This window comes from Rhinoraja longicauda, chromosome 8, assembly GCF_053455715.1.
Source record: "Rhinoraja longicauda isolate Sanriku21f chromosome 8, sRhiLon1.1, whole genome shotgun sequence".
Classification (NCBI taxonomy): Eukaryota; Metazoa; Chordata; class Chondrichthyes; order Rajiformes; family Arhynchobatidae; genus Rhinoraja; species Rhinoraja longicauda.
Genome location: NC_135960.1, coordinates 45,697,482 through 45,716,401, shown reverse-complemented (window position 1 = coordinate 45,716,401; position 18,920 = coordinate 45,697,482). Strand labels below are relative to the sequence as shown.

Here is an 18,920-nt window from a genome sequence, read left to right as displayed (position 1 = left end):
GGGGGGGGGGAGGGGGAACTTCCACTCATAGTGTAGTTAGAGGGGGAAGGGGGGTGGCAGTGAGTGGGTCTTCCACTCCTAGTGTAGTGAAGGGGGGAGGAGGGGGAGGGGGTGGGGGAGGGGAGTTGGGGGGTGGGGGAGAGAGGGAGGAGGGAAGAGAGGCTGTTGGACCAATGCAGGAGAGATTTGGGACCGGAACCATTGGGTGGAAAGCTCTCCTTCGGGCCCAGCAACCCTACTGATCCGTGCACCCATTGGCGGGCGGGGAGCGTCCCCCGGGGCCGCGCCGGGCCAAACCACCCTACAGATTCGTGGACCTGTTGGCAGGCGGGGAGCATGGGCGGGTGAGGTGGGACAGGGAGAAGCCACTGACGTCGGCCTCGTTTCTCCTGCTGGGCTCTCCTGCGGGCCGGGAACCCTCCGGCAACTGACGATCCTGTGGGCCCGGGATCTCGTGGACCTGTTGCCGGGCGGGGATGTCCCCCGGGGCTGTGGGCGGGCAAGGGGGGACAGGGAAGGGGAGAGGGTGCCACTCATCTCGGCCCCATGCCACCAGCGCTGCAGCCTGAGCGAGCTGTGGAACAAAAGCCTCTCCTGCATTGGTCTAGCACCCTCCCCTCCCCCACACCCCCTCCCTTCCCCCTCCCCCCACCTCCTCCCCTCCCCCCTCCCCCCACCTCCTCCCCTCCCCTCCACCTTCTCCCCTCCCCCCCAACCACTATAGAGTATTAGAGTATAGAAACAGGCCCATCGGCCCAATGCCTCTGTCGATCAAGATGCCCCATCTACACTAGTCCCACCTGTCTGTATTAGGCCCATGTCCCTCTAGATCTTTCCTATCCATGAACCCGTCCAAATAGGTCTGTTATTCTGCCTGCCTCAACTGGCATGCTGGCCTTCATAAGGAGAAGATTTGAGTACAGGAGCAACAAAGTCCTTCTGCAGTTGTATAGGGACTTGGTGAGACTACATCTGGAGAATTGTGTGCAATTTTGGTCTCCTAATTTGCGGAAGCACCTCCTTGCTATTGAGGCAGTGCAGCATAGGTTCACGAGATTAATCCCTGGGATGGTAGGACTGTCATATGAGGAAAGATTGGAAAGACTGGGTTTGTATTCACTGGAATTTAGAAGGATGAGAGGGGATCTAATAGAGACGAATAAAATTATAAAAGGACTGGACAAGCTAGATGCAGGAAAAATGTTCCCAATGTTGGGGGGAGACCAGAACCAGGGGACAGAGTCTAAGAATAAAGGGGAAGCCATTTAAAACTGAGGTGAGAAGAAACTTTTTCACCCAGAGAGTTGTGAATTTGTGGAATTCTCTGCCACAGAAGGCAGTGGAGGCCAATTCACTGGATGAATTTAAAAGAGAGTAAGATAAAGCTCTGGGGGCTAGTGGAATCAAGGGATATGGGGAGAAGGCAGGCACAGGTTACTGATTGTAGATGATCAGCCATGACCACAATGAATGGCGGTGCTGGCTCGAAAGGCCAAATGGCCTCCTCCTGCACCTATTTTCTATGTTTCTAGTACGGGTGGCAAGGGTTATGTGGAGAAGGCAGGAGAGTGGGGTTGAGAGGCAAAGATAGATTAGCCATAAATTGAATGGCAGAGTAGACTTAATGGGCCAAATGGCCTAATTCTGCTTCTATATCTTATAAACGTACAAACGACCTCCTCTGGCAGCTCGTTGCATGTACCCACCACCCTCTGTGCGAAAAAGTTGCCCCTCAAGTTCCTGGTAAATCTTTCTCCTCTCACCTTAAACCTATGTCCTCCTATTTCACCATCAGTGGTTTCCACCCCTCTCCTTCCCTTTCAGCGTTTCAAAGATATCGCTCCCTTGCGACTCCTGGGGTTCGCTACTGTGTCTCTTCATTCCACCCCTTGCCCTGTCCCTACCATCTGTGCTGCCGAGACAAACTTGTTTCCCTCTTTCGCAGTTCTGAGGGGCACTCGACCTAAAACATTGATTATTTTCTCTTTCTGCAGATATTGCTCGATTTCCTGTTTATCCAGCATTTTCTCTCTTTATTGGAAGTACCAATGTTGATTGAAACACGAGTAGAAAAAAGCAAATTTCCTAAATAGCGGTTTAATGTATTGCATGAATATCTACTTTGAACTATCTGCACAAATGTGGGCACTGTGGCACAGTGCCAGATCCTAATTGTGGGTGCTGTCTGTACAGAGTTTGTACGTTCTCCCTGTGACCTCATGGGTTTTCTCCAGATGTTCCGGTTTCCTCCCACACTCCAAAGACGTGTAGGTTTGTAGGATAATTGGCTTCTGTAAATTGTTCCTAATGTCGGGTAGAACTCATGTATGAGGTGATCCTTGGTCACCTCGGACTCGGTAGGCCAAAGGGCCTGTTTCCACGCTGTATCTTTAAACTGAACGCACATCATTAAAAAACTCCTCATTTTGACCAGTTGTCGACAATATTATTTCCACAGGGTTATTTTAATTTCATGAGAGCACTTACAAGTCTCACCTCTCCCTCTCGATGCCAAGCCCGGCCATTCTGCACAAATTTGTTTTGATTTTGCCGCTTTTTCTGACCACCATCTGCAAACTTGCAGAGTAATGGTTCTATGGGAGCTGTGAAGACACAAGATCAAGCTTATGGAGTTACATTCTTGTGTGTGTGACTTAAAAACATGAACATTTTACTATTTCATACCACTACACCATTGTTTCCATCTACACCTCACACTGCCTCAGGAAAGCAGCCAACATAATCCATGACCTTCTATATCCCAGTCATTCCCTCTTCTCTCTCTCATCCGGCAGAAGATACAAAAACTGAAAAGCGGGTACCACTGCTCAGGAACAGATGTCAGGCTTCTGAACGGTCCTCCCGCAAGCTAGGGAGTAGTCCCGATACCTCATTACGGACCTTGGACTTTTTCTCCGTAACTGTGCTACTCCAATGCAGTACAACTATATTTTTCCCTTTGTACCTGTTGTACTTGTGTATGTCTTGGTTGTACTCATGTATAATATAATTTGATTGGGTAGCATGTGAACAAATGTCATGCAAGGAAATAGGCCCTTTGGCCCAACATATCCATACCAACCAACATGCCCCATCTACACTCGTCCCACCTGCCTGCATTTGGCCAATATCCCTCTAAACCTATCCTATTCATGTACCTGTGTAAATGTTTGTCAAACATTGTGATGGTACCTGTCTCAACAACCTCCTCTGGCAGCTCCTTCTGTTTAGCCACCACACTTTGTGTAAAAAAAGTTGCCCCAAAGGTCCTATTAAATCTTTCCCCCCTCGCCTTACACCTAAGTCCTCAGGTTCTCGATTCCCCTATTCCGGGTAAAGGATTCTGTGCATTTACTCTATCTGCTCCTCTCATGATCTTATACATCTCCATAAGATCACCTCTCAGGCTCCTGTACTCCAAGGAATAAAGTCCCTGCTTGCTCAACCTCTCCCTATAACTCAGGCCATCGGGTCCTGGCAACATCCTCGCAAATCTTCTCTGCACTCTTTCATCAAAGATAAAATGGGCTGTAGTTATTCGGCAGTCTGAAGTAGGGTCCCAACCCGAAATGTAACCTATGCATGTTCTCCAGAGATGCTGCTTGAGCCGCTGGGTTACTCCAGCACTTTGTGTCTTGTTGTGGTAAACCAGCATCTGCACTTCCTTGTTTCTGTTGTTATTACTGCTGGAGGAAGTAGGGCTCAGGCCTGACCTCTGGTGGCGTCTGTGTTGACTTGCACCCAGAAGGTGAACTGGCTGAAGTGACGCCGAGAGTTAAGTGAAGGAAGGGTTCCGACCTGAAACGTCACCCATCGTTTTTACCAGGTTGTTGAGGGGCTGAGCTAAAGGGAGAGGTTGGGCAGGCTAGGACTTTATTCCTTGGAATGCAGGAGGCTGAGGGGTGATCTTATAGAGGTGTATAAAGTCATGAGGGGAATAGATAGGGTGAATGCACATACCAAGAGTAGGGGAATCAAAAACAAGAGGACATATGTTTGTGATGGGGCAAAGATTTAATACAGACCGGAGGAGAAACCCTTTCCACAGAGGGTGGTGGGTATATGGAACGAGCTGCCGGAGGAGGTAGTTGAGGCAGGTACTATAACAACATTTAAAAGACATTTGGACAGGTACATTTGGAAAACTTTAGGAGATGGGCCACACGCAGGCAGGTGGGACTAACTTAGTTGAGACATCTTGGTCAGCACGGATGATTTGGGCCGAATGGCCTGTTTCTGTGTTGTATGACTATAAAAGCTGAATAGCTCTGGGGCAAGCACTCACCTTTCTGATACTCTATTCTTCCGTACTTTTCTGAACTCAAACACCCAGAACAAAGGAGGTTGTAAAAGTGGTGGACACTGCCCGATCCATCATGGGTACTGACCTCCCCACCATCGAAGGGATCTACAGGAGTTGCTGCCTCAAAAAGGCAGCCAGCATCATCAGAGGCCCACACCACCCTGGCCGCATAGCACTCCTGCCATTGGGAAGGTGGTACAGGAGCCTGAAAACTGTAACGTCCAGGATCAGGAGCAGCTTCTTCTCTACAACCATCAGGCTATTAAGTACCACAACCTCCAAATAGGTTCTGAACTACATGGACGCGAACATTATATTTGCACTATTATTGAGCATTTATTTGTATGTTTTATATTATATATATATATATATATATATATATATATATATATATATATACACACTGAACTTTTTTGTAGGAAGTAACTGCAGATACAGCATTGTCACTGAACTTTTTTGTTTCTTACAGGATTTACAGAGTACTATATTCACATATCTGTGGTGCTGCTGCAAGTAAGAATTTTATTGTTCCGTTTCGGGGCATATGACAATTAAACTTGACTCTTGAATAATGTTATCGTCAAAATCTTGACTCTTGAATGCTTGTGCTCTCGCCAGTCGACTATTTCCTTGTTTGGGATACGTGTGTGCATCAATCACAAAAGGCAGAATGCATGATGATCTGGCAAGCAAGCCTTGTGTCACGCCCTATGACATGCTGCATTGAGGTCATGGAACAAGATGGCTATTTTAAGATCGAAACTGAAAATATTTCTCAAACACATTACTCAAGTTCAGCATTAATTGCTTTCCACTTCTGACTTTCTTTTCCCCGTTTTTAAAAAGCATTCTCATTACTTGAAACATAGGCTGAAAGAAGGGACTGTGTAAAAATAAACTTGCCCTGCACATCTCCTTTAAACTTTGCCCCTCTCGCCTTAAATCTATGCACTCTAGCCTTTGACATTTCCACCCTGAGAGAAAGTTTCTAACTGTCTACCCCATCTGTGCTTCGCATAATTTTATATCTCGATAAAATGTTGTACTTCAATCAGGTCTCCCCTCAACCTCTGGCATGCTCAAGAAAATAATCCATGTTTTGTCCAGCCATTCCTTGTATCTCTTACTCCTTACTCCCTTATTTTTCATTGTTGTGTCAGATAAATCAGTATTCTTAAATAGATGATTTCACATGCCTAATTCTTTGAAATATTCGGACAAACCCACAGTGTATCATCATTTCTCAGAAGTAATCGGATTTCTTCATCATCATCAATAACATCATCTGTTCCATGAATTCACGTCTACATCAGTTTAACAAAGGCCATCAAAACTCACCAGGGACTCCAGGAATGGTCTTAATAAATTTTCCATTAAAATGTGCTATGACTGTCTCACATTTCTCTGTCGATTCCATCCTGGCAAAAAAAAGATTTTTTTGTTAATTTACAGTTATAAAAATTAGCTGAAAAAGCATTAACCACTTTAAGGTGATTGGGGAACCTGAGGGGTAACCTTTTTACATAAAGGGTGGTAGGTGCATGGAACAAGCTGCCAGAGGAGGTAGTGGAGGTAGGTACCACCACAGTGTTTAGAAAACATTTGGCCAGGTAAATGGATGGGACAGTTTTAGAGGGAAATGGGCCAAACATGGGCAGGTTGGACTAGTGTAGATGGGGCATGCTGGGTAAGTTGGGCCAAAGGGCCTGTTTCCATGCTGTATGACTCTATGACACTGGGTAATTAGTCTGAAAAGGTCAGCATGATGATTTTTATATATCATTCCTTTTTTCCTTTTGGGGCAGCACAATGGCACTGCAGTAGAGTTGCTGCCTCACAGTGCCAGAGACCCGGGTTTGATCCTGACTACAGGTGCTGTCTGTACAGAGTGTTCTCCCCGTGATAGCATGGGTTTTCTCCGGTGTTCCAGTTTCTTCACACACTCCAAAGACGAAAAGGTTTGTAGGTTAATTGGCTTCGGTAAAAATTGTAAATTGTTCCTAGGGTGTAGGATAGAGCTAGTGTACGGGGTGAATGCTGGACAACGTGGACTGCCTGGGCCAAAGGGCCTGTTTCCACGCTGTGTCGCTAAAGTCTCTAAATCATATCTAAACAAGAACTTGATCACCTTATTTTATAAAAGATAGAGTGGATTCTGAGCAGAATAGGCGTTCGAGAGGAAACAGGTGAAGATATTAGACAAGAAGGAAAGAGGGGTTTGGCTAAGGAGCAAGAACTGTCAGAAGCAATAATTAATTTTAGAGAATCCTATGAAGAACTGCGAGATCATGTGCAGACTTTGTTTTAAATTAATTTTACTTTTTGTATGTTAATTAAGGTCAATCAATCCTTGGTGTTTCTCATTGCTGAAAACATATTTAGGTTTGGGTTATCAACTCATTGGAAAATAAATCAGATGATGAGGAGCAACATATTTGGATAAAATGCGGGAAGAGGAGTAGAAAAACAGTACGGAAAAGATAAACAAAAGCAGAGGCTGAGGGAGAAATAAAATATTTACATAATACAGAAGAATAATGCCTCCATTCCCTGCTGAGTATTATAATGACCACGTGATGAGTAGAAAATACAAAAACCTATAAGTAAAAAAACTCAGATAATGAGCGTAGAAACAAATTGACATCACCCAGACTACATTGGTGAGGCCACATTTAAAGTATTGTGGTCAGTTTTTGGCACAATGTTATAGGAAAGATGTCAAGCTGGAAAAGATGCAGAGAAGATTTATGAGAATGTTGTCAGGACTCAAGGACCTGGGCTAGAGAGAGAGGTTGAGCAAGCTGGGACTCTATTCCTTGGAGCGCAAGAGACTGAGAGGTGATCTTATAGAGGTGTACAAAATCATGCGAGGAATAGGTTGGGTAAATGCAGAGAGTTTCTTGTCCAGAGTAGGGGAATCAAGAATCAAAGGGCATAGGTTTAAAGTGAGCGCAATCTGGAGGAACAGCAACTCATAATTCCAATTGGGTAGCTAACAACCCAGCAGAACAAAGAATACTCTTTCATTGGAGGGACAAGGAACTGTATGTTTTGCTCAAGATTCCAGCATCTAGAGTCCTGGAGTAACCCAGCGAGTCAAGCAGCATCTGTGGACGACCCTACTTTTTCTTTGCCTGGGTTGGAAGAAGTAACATAAAGGATAACTAGTGTATTTTTCATAATGTATGAAAAACGTATTTTTCATAAGTTTTTTCTTCTTTGTTTCCATTTTGCTCCTTATTGTAAATAATGATGACCAACATTCAACAGTTGAAGCTAAACAAATTGAAGACAAAGGAACCGCAAATGCTGGTTTACAAACTAAAATACAAAGTGATGGAGTAACTCAGTGGGTCAGGCAGCATATCTGGAGAACATGGATGGGCAACGCAAAGGTGATGGAATAGGTGACGCCAGTCTGAAGAAGAGTCCCGACCCGAAACATCACCAGAGTGTTCTCCAGAGATGCTGCCTGACCCGCTGAGTTACTCCAGCACCGTATGCCTTGAATTGACACTGGATATTATTCCTTCAACAATTTAAACAATCTTCTCATTCTGGATGTACTTTGGAGCTGAACAATGTATGCACTGGGATTGATAAAACAGTACCAATTAAGCTTTTAAAATAAAAACAATATACCTTGCGAAGCCAACTCCACGACTTGTTCCGTTGGAATCCCGCAATATCCTTGTGGAGATTACTTGACCGTATGGCTTTAGCATGTTCTCCAGTTCTTGTTCATCCATGGATGGTGGCAGATTGGAGATGTACAAGTTTGTGGGGTCCTGTTCTTGTTGCTGAAATAATATTAGAAGGAGCACTCTGTTTTAAAAGATTAATTGATCTCCATATACTCAAACCTCGCAGTAGAATGGCTTTGAGACCTAGAACGTTCACATTTCCCCCTCAGATGTGATCTGCATGTTTATATTTAGTTTACAACAAGCACAGTGAAGAATACTTTTTCATTGGAGACAGGAAATTGCAGATATTGGAATCAGAGACATAAATTTATACAGCACGGAAACAGGCCCTTGAAGCCAACTCGTCCACACCGACCAAGATGCCCCATCCAAGCTGGTCCTATTTGCCTGCATTCGCCTTATCTCTCTAAAACCATTCTTTCCATTGTGTTTGATTATTTAATTATAACATGAGTGTTTTTGAATTATAATTGGAAATTATTTACTGGAAACACTTAATTCCATCAAGATAAGACAAACATGCTTGTTCAATTTCCTGCAAGAATACAAGAAAACTACAGAACTAAATGTAAAACCCCACTGGAATTCTCAACATTGATTATGAAGCAAATATAAATAAAATTTAAAAAAGGAGAGGTGCAGGGCAAGTTTTTACACAGTGGGTGTTGAGTGCCTGACACACGCAGCCGGGGATGGTGGTGGAGGCAGATACGGAAGTGGCATAGGCAAATGGATATGCAGGGAATGGAGGGATACAGATCACGTGCAGGCAGAGGAGATTAATTTAATTTGGCATCACGTTTGGTACAGGTATTGTGGGCTGAAGGGACATATTCACGTGCTGCATGTTCTATGTATATGTTCTAATGCTGATTTAAAGGAATAGAAATTGGGGGAAAAAGGCACAAAGTGCTGGAGTAATTCAGCGGGTCAGACACGTATCTCGTTGAGAAAATGGATAGGTGACGTTTCAGGACTGGACCTTTCTTCAGAAACAAAACGTCCTCCAGAGATGCTGAGTTACTCTAGCACTTTGTGTCTTCATTTGTAAACCAGCATCTGCAGTTCCTTGTGTCTGAATAAAAATGGGAAACTTGTTCAAAACCCCCCAAAAATTTACTAAAATCTATTGCACACAAAGTGCTGGAGTAACTCAGCAGGTCAGGCAGCAGCGCTGGAGCACATAGATAGACAACGTTTCGGGCCATGAAACCCTCTTCTGACTATTGCTCATTTCTTGCTTTGATGCTGTAAAGTTGTTAAATCAGTTGATTGTTCGTAGCAACATTTCTTGCTTTGATGGCACCTTGAATAGTCTGGAAGTAGTTAAAAGGAAAGCAGGGTTCGTACAAAGGACAGCCTGACTGTAATTGATGCCATTTTGAAAGCGGTGTTGTGTTCAGGGACCTTGCTCAACACAGGACTCTCAGTCATCAAACTAATGTGTAAAAGCGTTAACAATACTACTATGTGGAACATTTCCCAAAATAAAATCAGGGGAAAATGTCAGATGAACAAGGCCCACGTTTGTGTGAAAAGAATTAGGTCAACAAATCAACTGCTCACTGTGCCTGTCCATGTCATCGCAAAAACAATACTCTCATAGTGTCTGCTCATTAAATCAGGGCTGAAGTGCAATAAAAATACACCAAATCAACCTTTTTCGTAAAGATATAAAACTTAGAATCTTTACTTTTCCTTTAGTTTCATGGTCATAGAACCAATGTTTTCAAGGATGTATTTATAGCAACCAGCTTTAGGGGCAGCACGGATACTCAAGTACTTATCATATGATTACTAATCAATATCAGTATATAAATATGGGCTCAAATGGGCTTAGTAATCATACTGATTTTAATTTCTAGGTAGTTACCTTTGCCATTTGGGCTTGGATACCGTTGCCCTTTAAGGCAGCCACTGCCTTCTGAGCTGCAGTCGGACTGTCAAAGTCCACAAAGCCATAACCTGAAACACAACAGCACAAGCACAGTTACCACGTTATTGAATTCAGCCAAGTCTTTGTGCAATTAAATGACAAGTCCGCTTCATTGTCTCTTGAGCATTAATTCAACTCAGAAGCCAAAGATATTGACAGTTCGCTTAACATTTAAAAAAATATATATATGCTTTTTAACAGAAAGGTAAAGCATGATGAGATAACTTTGCTGAATAGATTTGAGCTTTGTACGATCTTAAACTACCTACTTGTAACCTCCTATATTACTGATATCAAAGATAACAGGGAAAATAATGCAATTATTTCAGATCCATATGTCTCTTTTAAATGAGCCACCTCAAACACAACTTACTCATATATATAGTTTGAATTTCTTATTTTGTTGCAAGATGTTACTTTTTTTTTAAATCACCATCAAATTTTCAGCTATAGTCTGTCATTTGTCATCATCAAATACTGTGCTGAGGTTTGTCATTGTGGCATTATAGAGACCAGGCTCCCTGTGATGAGTGACTCATCTCATGTCAACACAAAGACCTTCCAGTGGTCACAAGATACGGCAGGAGCAATGCGGAATAACCTCACTTCTGCGCTGTCATACATCGTACTCCACCAAACAGCCCCTTCAGCCCAACGTGTCCATGCCGACCAAGAGTCAAAGACTCTTTTATTGTTCTATGTCTCGAAACGGAACAATGAAATTCTTATTTGCAGCAGTCCAAGAGAAGTGTAAATATTGTACTCTGTAAAACCCGTAATAAACAACACCAAAAAAGGTCAGCGTGTGTGTGTATATATAGGGAGAAGGCAATAGCCGTGGACCTGTTGTGGCATCTGTGAATTTCTGTGAAAAGCTTTTTAATTGCACGCTATCCAGTCAGTGAAACCCTGTAACTTCCAGCCTAACATCCCCTTGGGAATATCTTCAGCAAAGGGATTGCACCAGTTCAAGGCAAAGGTTCAACACAACCTTCATGGGTAACTACAATTAATGGCACATTCAATGCTGCCCTTGCAAAAACACACGTCCTGGAAAAAGGAACAGAAATCAATGCATGTGGTGAGAATTCCATCACGTTTCTGACTTTGTGCCTTCACAGCTGGTGGAAAGTGGTGAGTCATTCACTGCAGGAGGGCCAGTCTCAGAACTGTTCCTCGTCACTGCATTTATGTCTAGTTTAGAGACACAGAACGGAAACAGCACAGCACAGCCCTTCGGCCCACCGTGTCCACACCGACCATCGATCGCACATTCACTAGTTCCATGTTATCCCACTTGTACATCCACTCCCTACATACTAGGGGCAATTAACAGAGGACAATTGACCTATAAACCCGCCCGTCTCTGGGATGTGGGAGGAAACCGCAGCACCCGGATGAAAACCCACGTGGTCACAGGGAGAACGTACAAACTCTGTACAGCCAGCACCTTTAGCCAGGATCGAACCCGGGCTCTGCTGCTATAAGGCAGCAGGTCTACCGCTGCGCCACCCTAATGACTCTTACCAACTTCTACAGATGCAACGTAGAGAGATCCTATCCGCTGGACCACAGTTTGGTGTGGTAAATATTCTATCCAAGATCTCAAGAATTTGTGAATGCCAACAATCCATCAAATAGACCAGACTCACCACCCATCAACTGGGAAAGCAGCCAAAGTAAACAAGGACCACTTCAACCCCAGTCATTCCCTCTTTTCCCCTCTCCCGTTTGGCAGAAAATACAACAACGAAAGTATGTATCACCAAAATTCACAAATAGCTTCTGCTCTGCTGTTGTCAGACTCTTGAACAGACCTATCATTTTTATCTGCACTTTCTCTGTAACGTTAGACCCTGCACTGTTACTCTTTCACACTACCTTAATGTAGTCTAGTTTAGTTTAGTTTAGAGATAAAGCGTGCAAACAAGCCCTTTGGCCCACTGAGTCCCTGCCAACCTGCGATCCCCGCACACTAACACTATCCTACACACTCGGGACAATTTATAATTTTTACTGAAGCCAATTAACCTACAAACCTGGAGTGTGGGAAGAAATCAGTGCACCTTGATTTTTTTTTAAATGTTGCTTGCAATCTGTTTTCACGTTGTCTGGGAGATCAAGTTGCTTGGAATGGCAGGAAGTAAATAGAAATTAAAAGCAAAGCTGATAACCAATGAAAAGCTTCTGTTAATACAAATAATGGTCGCAAATTACAGGAAAGCTCTGATAAATCAGCATCTGATTTGGAAAAGGGGAGATACAAGGAACTGCAGGTGCTAGAATCTTAAGCAAAAAGACAAAGTGCAGGAGGAACTCTGCGAGTCAGGCAGCATCAGTGGAGGGAATGGACAGATGACGTTTCAGGTCAGGACCCTACTTCAGACTGATGTAGTAGGGGAGAGAAGACTGGAAGAGAGAGGTGACGGCGGAATAAGTCTGGCAAGTGAAAGGTGGATACAGGTATTGGGGTCGTGTTATCAGATGGGTAAGTAAGTGACAATCTAACCAACTACACCAATGTGTTTGATTCTTAAGTACTCTCTGAATTGGCATTGTACCTCCAAGGGAAATTTGGAACACACAATAAATATTGGCCTTGCCAGTAATAATTATTTCCTAATAATGAATAAATAGAACACAATTAAGAAACAATTTAGAACATATAGAAAAGAGCTAGCACAATGAGTTGAATTGAGATGCAGCCTGCATCAACAACATACCTTTGCATTTGTTAGTTGTCTTGTCCAGAATGGCTTTCGTTGATACTATTTTGCCGTACCTATAAACAGAAATAAATTATATACATTGAAAACAAACACTACAGCATTGCATAATAAAATCCTTGAACAAGTTGCAAATCAACCAGGGTGTTCTATTCAATTTTTCATGGTTAATAGCCATCACTTTACAAACATTTAGTCCATCTTTATGGCCAGTACTTTATAAACATTAAAGCTCCATCACCGATTTTCTGGCACCCTTGGTTCCAAAGTCTTGCTGAATTATCCGTTCTGCCAGACCAACGGAGGTCACGGCCTCTGACAGGAGTCCAAAAGTACCGGAACGGTCCACCTAGGCCTTCGAGGGGCCGAGATACCGGCCCGCATAGTCGGCCTCAGAAATCGGCTATGGGAACAGATCTGCTGGCTCTGGCCAGGGTGGACTTCCAGAGCCCCGGCCGCAGGCTGCAAATTCAACCCACAGAAGTCACATTGAGGTCAAGATCGGTCGCCTCACCCGGCCTACGCGCCACGTTCTCAAGGGACTTCTAGGGTTGGGATTTCAGGTGCACTCTCGTAATTTTGTATGGATTAAAAGAGGTGCCAGACCACCAGTTGCCAGAAAAATCGGTGGTGGATCGGTATTAAAACACTAAGATTTGAAAAGCGGGCAGAAAATCTTCTATGAAGAAACAAAGAAAGCTAAAGAAGGGAATGTCAGTCACCTATCCATGTTCTCCAGGAATGCTGTCTGATCCGCTTAGGTACTCCAGCCTTTAGTTTAATTTATTATTATTGGCTCATGTACCGAGGTACAGTGAAAGCTTTTATGTCTTTCCAATGAAATCTTCTATTGCAGTTATTAATTCATTGAATTTTTGTTTATGATTAATTATTTATGTGTATCATGTTTACAGGCCTGTTAAGCTGCAGCAAGAACTTCATTATTCGGTAGTCAATACATATGACAATTAAACACTCTTGATTCTCTTGAAAAGAACATAAACCACAGAAAGGGAAAACTATTAGTTTCCTTGTGCCTTCTCCTCCATTCAGCAAAAGCTTGGGCCCTCTTTTGAGTTTGAGTTTAGTTTATCGTCACATGTACCGAGGGATAGTGAAAGGTTTTGTTGCGTGCTAACCAGTCAGCAGAAAGACAATACATGATTAAGACATACATGATTTTACATTGACATGAACAAAATCCTGCAGTAACACCCTATCACTTGATTCTCTAAAAATCTAAAAACACAGTCTCCATCCGAAATATACTGAGCCCCCATCATCTAGATGAAAAAGACAACAAAGATTCTCTACCCTTGATGAATCCGTTGCCTCTTATCTCTGTCCTGTCTGCCCAATCACTTATTTGGTGACTTTATCAGCAGTGTGTCCTTCCTTGAGAAGACATCAAACCCTATGAACAATTTTCCATCTACTATCTCAACAGGGCCAGCGATGATTACATTAAAACATCCTTGGCCATAGTACATTGCCGTAAGTACTTACTGTACCTTTGTGTTAACTTTCAGCGATTTGATCCAAGGATGTCCGTCATTCAAACCACCTCAAAGTCTTCTCCACGCACTCCCCGGCTAATGCAATAGGCAACTTACGTAAAGTAGCACTTAATTTTTTAAGCCCGCTGCTTAGTTAGAAAATAGTAGGAGGCCATTTGGCCCTTCGAGCCTGCACCCCATTCATTGTGATCATGGCTGATCACCCACAATCAGTAACCCGTGCCTGCCTTCTCCCCATACCCCTTGATTCTGCTAGCCCCAAGAGCTCTATCTAACTCTCCTTTAAATTCATCCAGTGAATTGGCCTTCACTGCCTTCTGTGGCAGAGAATTCCACAAATTCACAACTCTCTGGGTTACATTTTTTTTTTCTTATCTCAGTTTTAAATGGCCTCCCATTTATTTTCAGAATGTGGCCCCTGGTTCTGGACTCTCCCAATATTGGGAACATTTTTCCTGCATCTAGCTTGTCCAGTCCTTTTATAATTTTATGTGTTTCTATAAGATCCCCTCTCATCCTTCTAAATTCCAGTGAATACAAGCCCAGTCTTTCCAATCTTTCCTCATATGACAGTCCTACCATCCCGGGGATTAACCTCGTGAACCAATGCTGCACTCTGTGAACCTACACTGCACTCTGCTGCACTGGTTGCGTGTCTCGGTAGCAGTGCGCTGTTGCCGTCGCCTGCGGCCATTTCCACAAGCGAGTCAGCTGATCTCATAGATGCTCCGCTAGAGGTCTCTGTGTCGGAGCTCCCCCCAGACCTCTGCCTGGGAGCTCCATCGTTAGTAAGCACTACCCGACCTCGAGGGTGGTGAATCTGTGGAATTCTTTGCCACAGAAGGCTGTGGAGTCCAAGTCAGTGGATATATTTAAGGCAGAGATAGATAGATTCTTGGTTCGTGCAGGTGTCAGAGGTAATGGGGAGAAGGCAGGAGAATGGGGTTAGGATGGCGAGATAGATCAGCCATGATTTAATGGCAGATTAGACTTGATGGGCCAAATGGCCTAATTCCGCTCCTTTCACTTATGATCTTGTGCATTCTGAAATAAATTTAAGTATGCATTGGGCCTCAGCAGTTCGGGTGGCATAGAGGTGCAGCAGTGGAGTTGCTGCCTTATAGCACCCGAGACCCGGGTTCAATCCTCACCATGGGTGCTGTTTGTGCCGAGTTTACACGTACTTGCTGTGACTGCATAGGATTTCTCCGGCAGCTCCGGTTTCCTCCCACATCCCAAAGCTGTGTGGGTTTGTAGATTAATTGGCCCTCGGTAAATTTCCCCCTGCTGTGCAGTGGATGCGAACGTGGGACAACATAGAACTAGTGTGAGCGAGTGATTGCTGGTCAGCATGGACTTAGTAGGCTGAAGGGTCTATTTCCATTCTGTATCTCTAATATTGAAACTAAAACTAGTGCCACAACAAAGAAATGCATTTATAACTTTAACATGCTTAGAAAAGGTCTTATAGTATGTAATACACCAAACCACCACACGGGGGAGGATTCAGACTAAAACTGACGCAAGCTAATTGGGGAAACAGGGAGAACTGGCTTAGTGTTTAGTGAAAGAAAGATGGAGATTTTACAGTACAAAATGATACCAAGGGGTGTCACAAGAGCAGTCAAAAAGAAATATAATGCAAGCGGAAGACTTTGATCTTAAAGACGTGTATAAGTCATGAGGGGGAATAGATAGAGTAGATGCATAGAATCTTTTACCCAGAGTAGTGAATCAAGAACGAGAGGGCAGAGGTTTATGGTGAGAGGGGAAAGATTTTTTGGGAAACTGAGAGGCCATTGTTTCACTCTGAGGGTGGTGGGTAAATGGAACGAGCTGCCAGAGGAGGTAGTTGCAAGGGTGCAGATTTACTAGGATTTGCCAGGACTCACAGAACTGAACTGTAGGGAGGTTGGTCAGGCTAGGACTTTATTCCTTGGAGCAGAGGATGATGGGTGATCTTATAGAGGTGTATAAGATCATGAGAGGAATAGATAGAGTAAATGCATAGTCTTTTATCAGAGATGGGGAATCAAGAACCAGAAAACATAGGTTTAAAGTGAGAGGGAATAGTGAGAAGGAAACTTGAATAAGATAGAACTAGTGTAAGTGATCAATGGTTGGCATGGACTCGGTGGGCCGAATGGCCCGTTTGAATGCTGTGTCTGTAAAGCTAAACAATTCATTGTCAGATGTGATTTGGGCCACATCAAACATTCTTGGCATTGTCAAAACTGCTCATTGCTTCATATCATTGAATGCAAGACATTCCAGAAGTCTTCTTGTGTTTTCAGTACCAACTATTGCATTGAATCTCCCTGCCCTTCCCACCCTCACCATAGACAACTAAATAGCCTCTCTCTTTACAAACAAGGTAGAGACCTTGTCCTTGAAACTGATACGAGTATTTATTTTGATCTTTATGCCGTGGAGGCCAGGTCAATGGGTAATTTTAAGGAGCAAATTGACAGGTTGGCGGCGGCGGCGGCGGCGCTGCCCTAGCAGCTGCGGCTTACCTGCAGTCCATTTGTCTTTGTGTTTTTGTTGTTTTTGTTGTCTTAATTGTAGTTGTGATGTGGTGTTTTTGTGTTTGTGTACTATGTGTGTATGTGGGGGGGAGGGGGGGAACTGTAAAATTGTAATATGTGTCCCTTCCGAACGGAGACCCGACCTTTGTGTTCTGGGCCGTGTCTCCGTTCCTGTTGCGGCCTACCATCGGCCCAACTCCTGGAGCTGGCGGCCTCCAGGGCTCTGGTTCGCAGAGCCCGCGGACCAGACTCACCATCAGCGGAGCCGGCCGTTCTCGGAGGCTGCGGGAGCGGCTGCGACTCGCCTTAGGCTCGGGCCGCGTGGATGCCGACATCGGGAGCTCCGGCAGCGGCAGCGGATCGCGGGGCTTGGGTCGGCCCACCGCGGACATTTCACCGTCCGGCGCGGCCTGAAATAGGCCACGGAATTTTCTCTGCTCGGCGGGGGCTTCAATGTCGGGAGCCCCGACCGCCCCGACTTACAGCGGGGCTTGGGTCGGCCCGTTGCGGACATTTCACCGTCCGGCGCAGCATGGAACATGGCAACGACAACAGCCTGACCGCAGGAGAAGACGGCAGGGGAAGAGAAAAAAGACATTCTGGCCTTCTATCACAGTGAGGAGGGGACTGGAGGAGACTCACTGTGATGGATGTTTCTTTTTGGGGGGTTTTGTGTTGGTTGGGGTTGTGTAATTTGCTTATTTTATTGCTCTTATTGTTGGACTGTGGGTGACGAAATTTCGTCCAAAAAACTTGTTTTTTGGATGACAAATAAAGATATCTTGAATATCTTGAATCTTGAATCTTGAGGTTCTTGATTAGAAAAAAGGTGTCAGGGGTAATGGGGAGAAGGCAGGAGAATCGGGTTGAGAGGGAAAGACAGATCAGCCATGATTGAATGGTGGAGTAGACTTGATGGGTCAAATAGCCTAATTCCTCTCCTATAACTTATGAAAACAATGCAATGTATCACCTAACTTTTTTCATAAAAGTTACATAACGCTTATGGGATTGATTATGGTGCATATCAACTCCATTCTCAGCAAGAAGCAGGGCCCTACAATTTGCCTACCACCACAGTAGATCAACGGGGGATGCGATCTTGCTCGCTCTTCACTGGACCACTTGGACTTTAAACACACATACATCAGGCTGTTAATAGACTGATGCTCCGCGTTCAACACCATCATCCCCTCTAAACCTGTTACCAAGCTCCGGAAACTGGGTCTCTGTGCATCCATCTGCAACTGGATCCTTGACCTCCTCACCAATAGCACACAATCCGTACAAATTGGCAGAAATGCTTCCTTGATAACCATCAGCATGGGGGCACAACAAGGCTGTGTGCTCAGCCCCCTGCTCTATATCCACGACTGAGGAGCTGGACAAGGTTCCAACGCCATCTTTAAATTCATTGATGAAACCACCATTGTTGGACGAATTACATATAATGATGTGTCAGAGTTTAGGAAGTAGGTCAGTCATCTGATTGATTGGAGCCAGAACAACAACCTTGCTCTCAACATTAGTAAAACCAAGGAACTGATTATTGACTTTAGATGAAGGTCAAGGATCTACAAACCTGTCTTTATTAATGGGTAGGGGTGGAGGGAGTCAACAACATCAAGTTCCTGGGCATTCATATCTCTGAAGATCTGTCCTGGACCCAGCACATTGATGCAATCATGAAGAAAGACCATCAACCTTAGAAGATTGAGGAGATTCTATGTCGATGAATACTCTCTTGATCTTCTACAGGGTGTACGGTAGACAGCATATTGAGTGGTTGCATCACAGTTAGGTTACTAGGTTAATTCCCGGAATGACGGGACTGTCATATGTTGAAAGACTGGAGTGACTAGGCTTGTATACACTGGAATTTAGAAGGATGAGAGGAGATCTTATCGAAACGTATAAGATTATTAAGGGGTTGGACACGTTAGAGGCAGGAAACATGTTCCCAATGTTGGGGGAGTCCAGAACAAGGGGCCACAGTTTAAGAATAAGGGGTAGGCCATTTAGAACTGAGATGAGGAAAACCTTTTTCAGTCAGAGTTGTGAATCTGTGGAATTCTCTGCCTCAGAAGGCAGTGGAGGCCAATTCTCTGAATGCATTCAAGAGAGAGCTAGATAGAGCTCTTAAGGATAGCGGAGTCAGGGGGTATGGGGAGAAGGCAGGAACGGGGTATTGATTGAGAATGAT

At 44.2% G+C, this 18,920-nt stretch overlaps 1 protein-coding gene across 4 annotated transcripts in view; it reads right to left on the bottom strand.

The window, feature by feature from the left end:
• The window catches only part of LOC144595916 (RNA-binding motif, single-stranded-interacting protein 1-like), a 74,991-nt gene that overhangs the window by 10,250 nt on the left and 45,821 nt on the right, over positions 1-18,920 (bottom strand). For 3 of the 4 annotated variants that reach the window (XM_078403822.1, XM_078403825.1, XM_078403824.1), the window contains exons 3-7: positions 12,670-12,728; positions 9,884-9,975; positions 7,946-8,103; positions 5,642-5,721; positions 2,488-2,603 (exon numbers count right to left, since the gene is read on the bottom strand). In XM_078403822.1, the coding sequence (XP_078259948.1) occupies positions 2,488-2,603; positions 5,642-5,721; positions 7,946-8,103; positions 9,884-9,975; positions 12,670-12,728 (505 nt within the window). The remainder of the gene's footprint in view (positions 1-2,487; positions 2,604-5,641; positions 5,722-7,945; positions 8,104-9,883; positions 9,976-12,669; positions 12,729-18,920) is intronic. The other variant, XM_078403823.1, reaches the window with a different exon arrangement.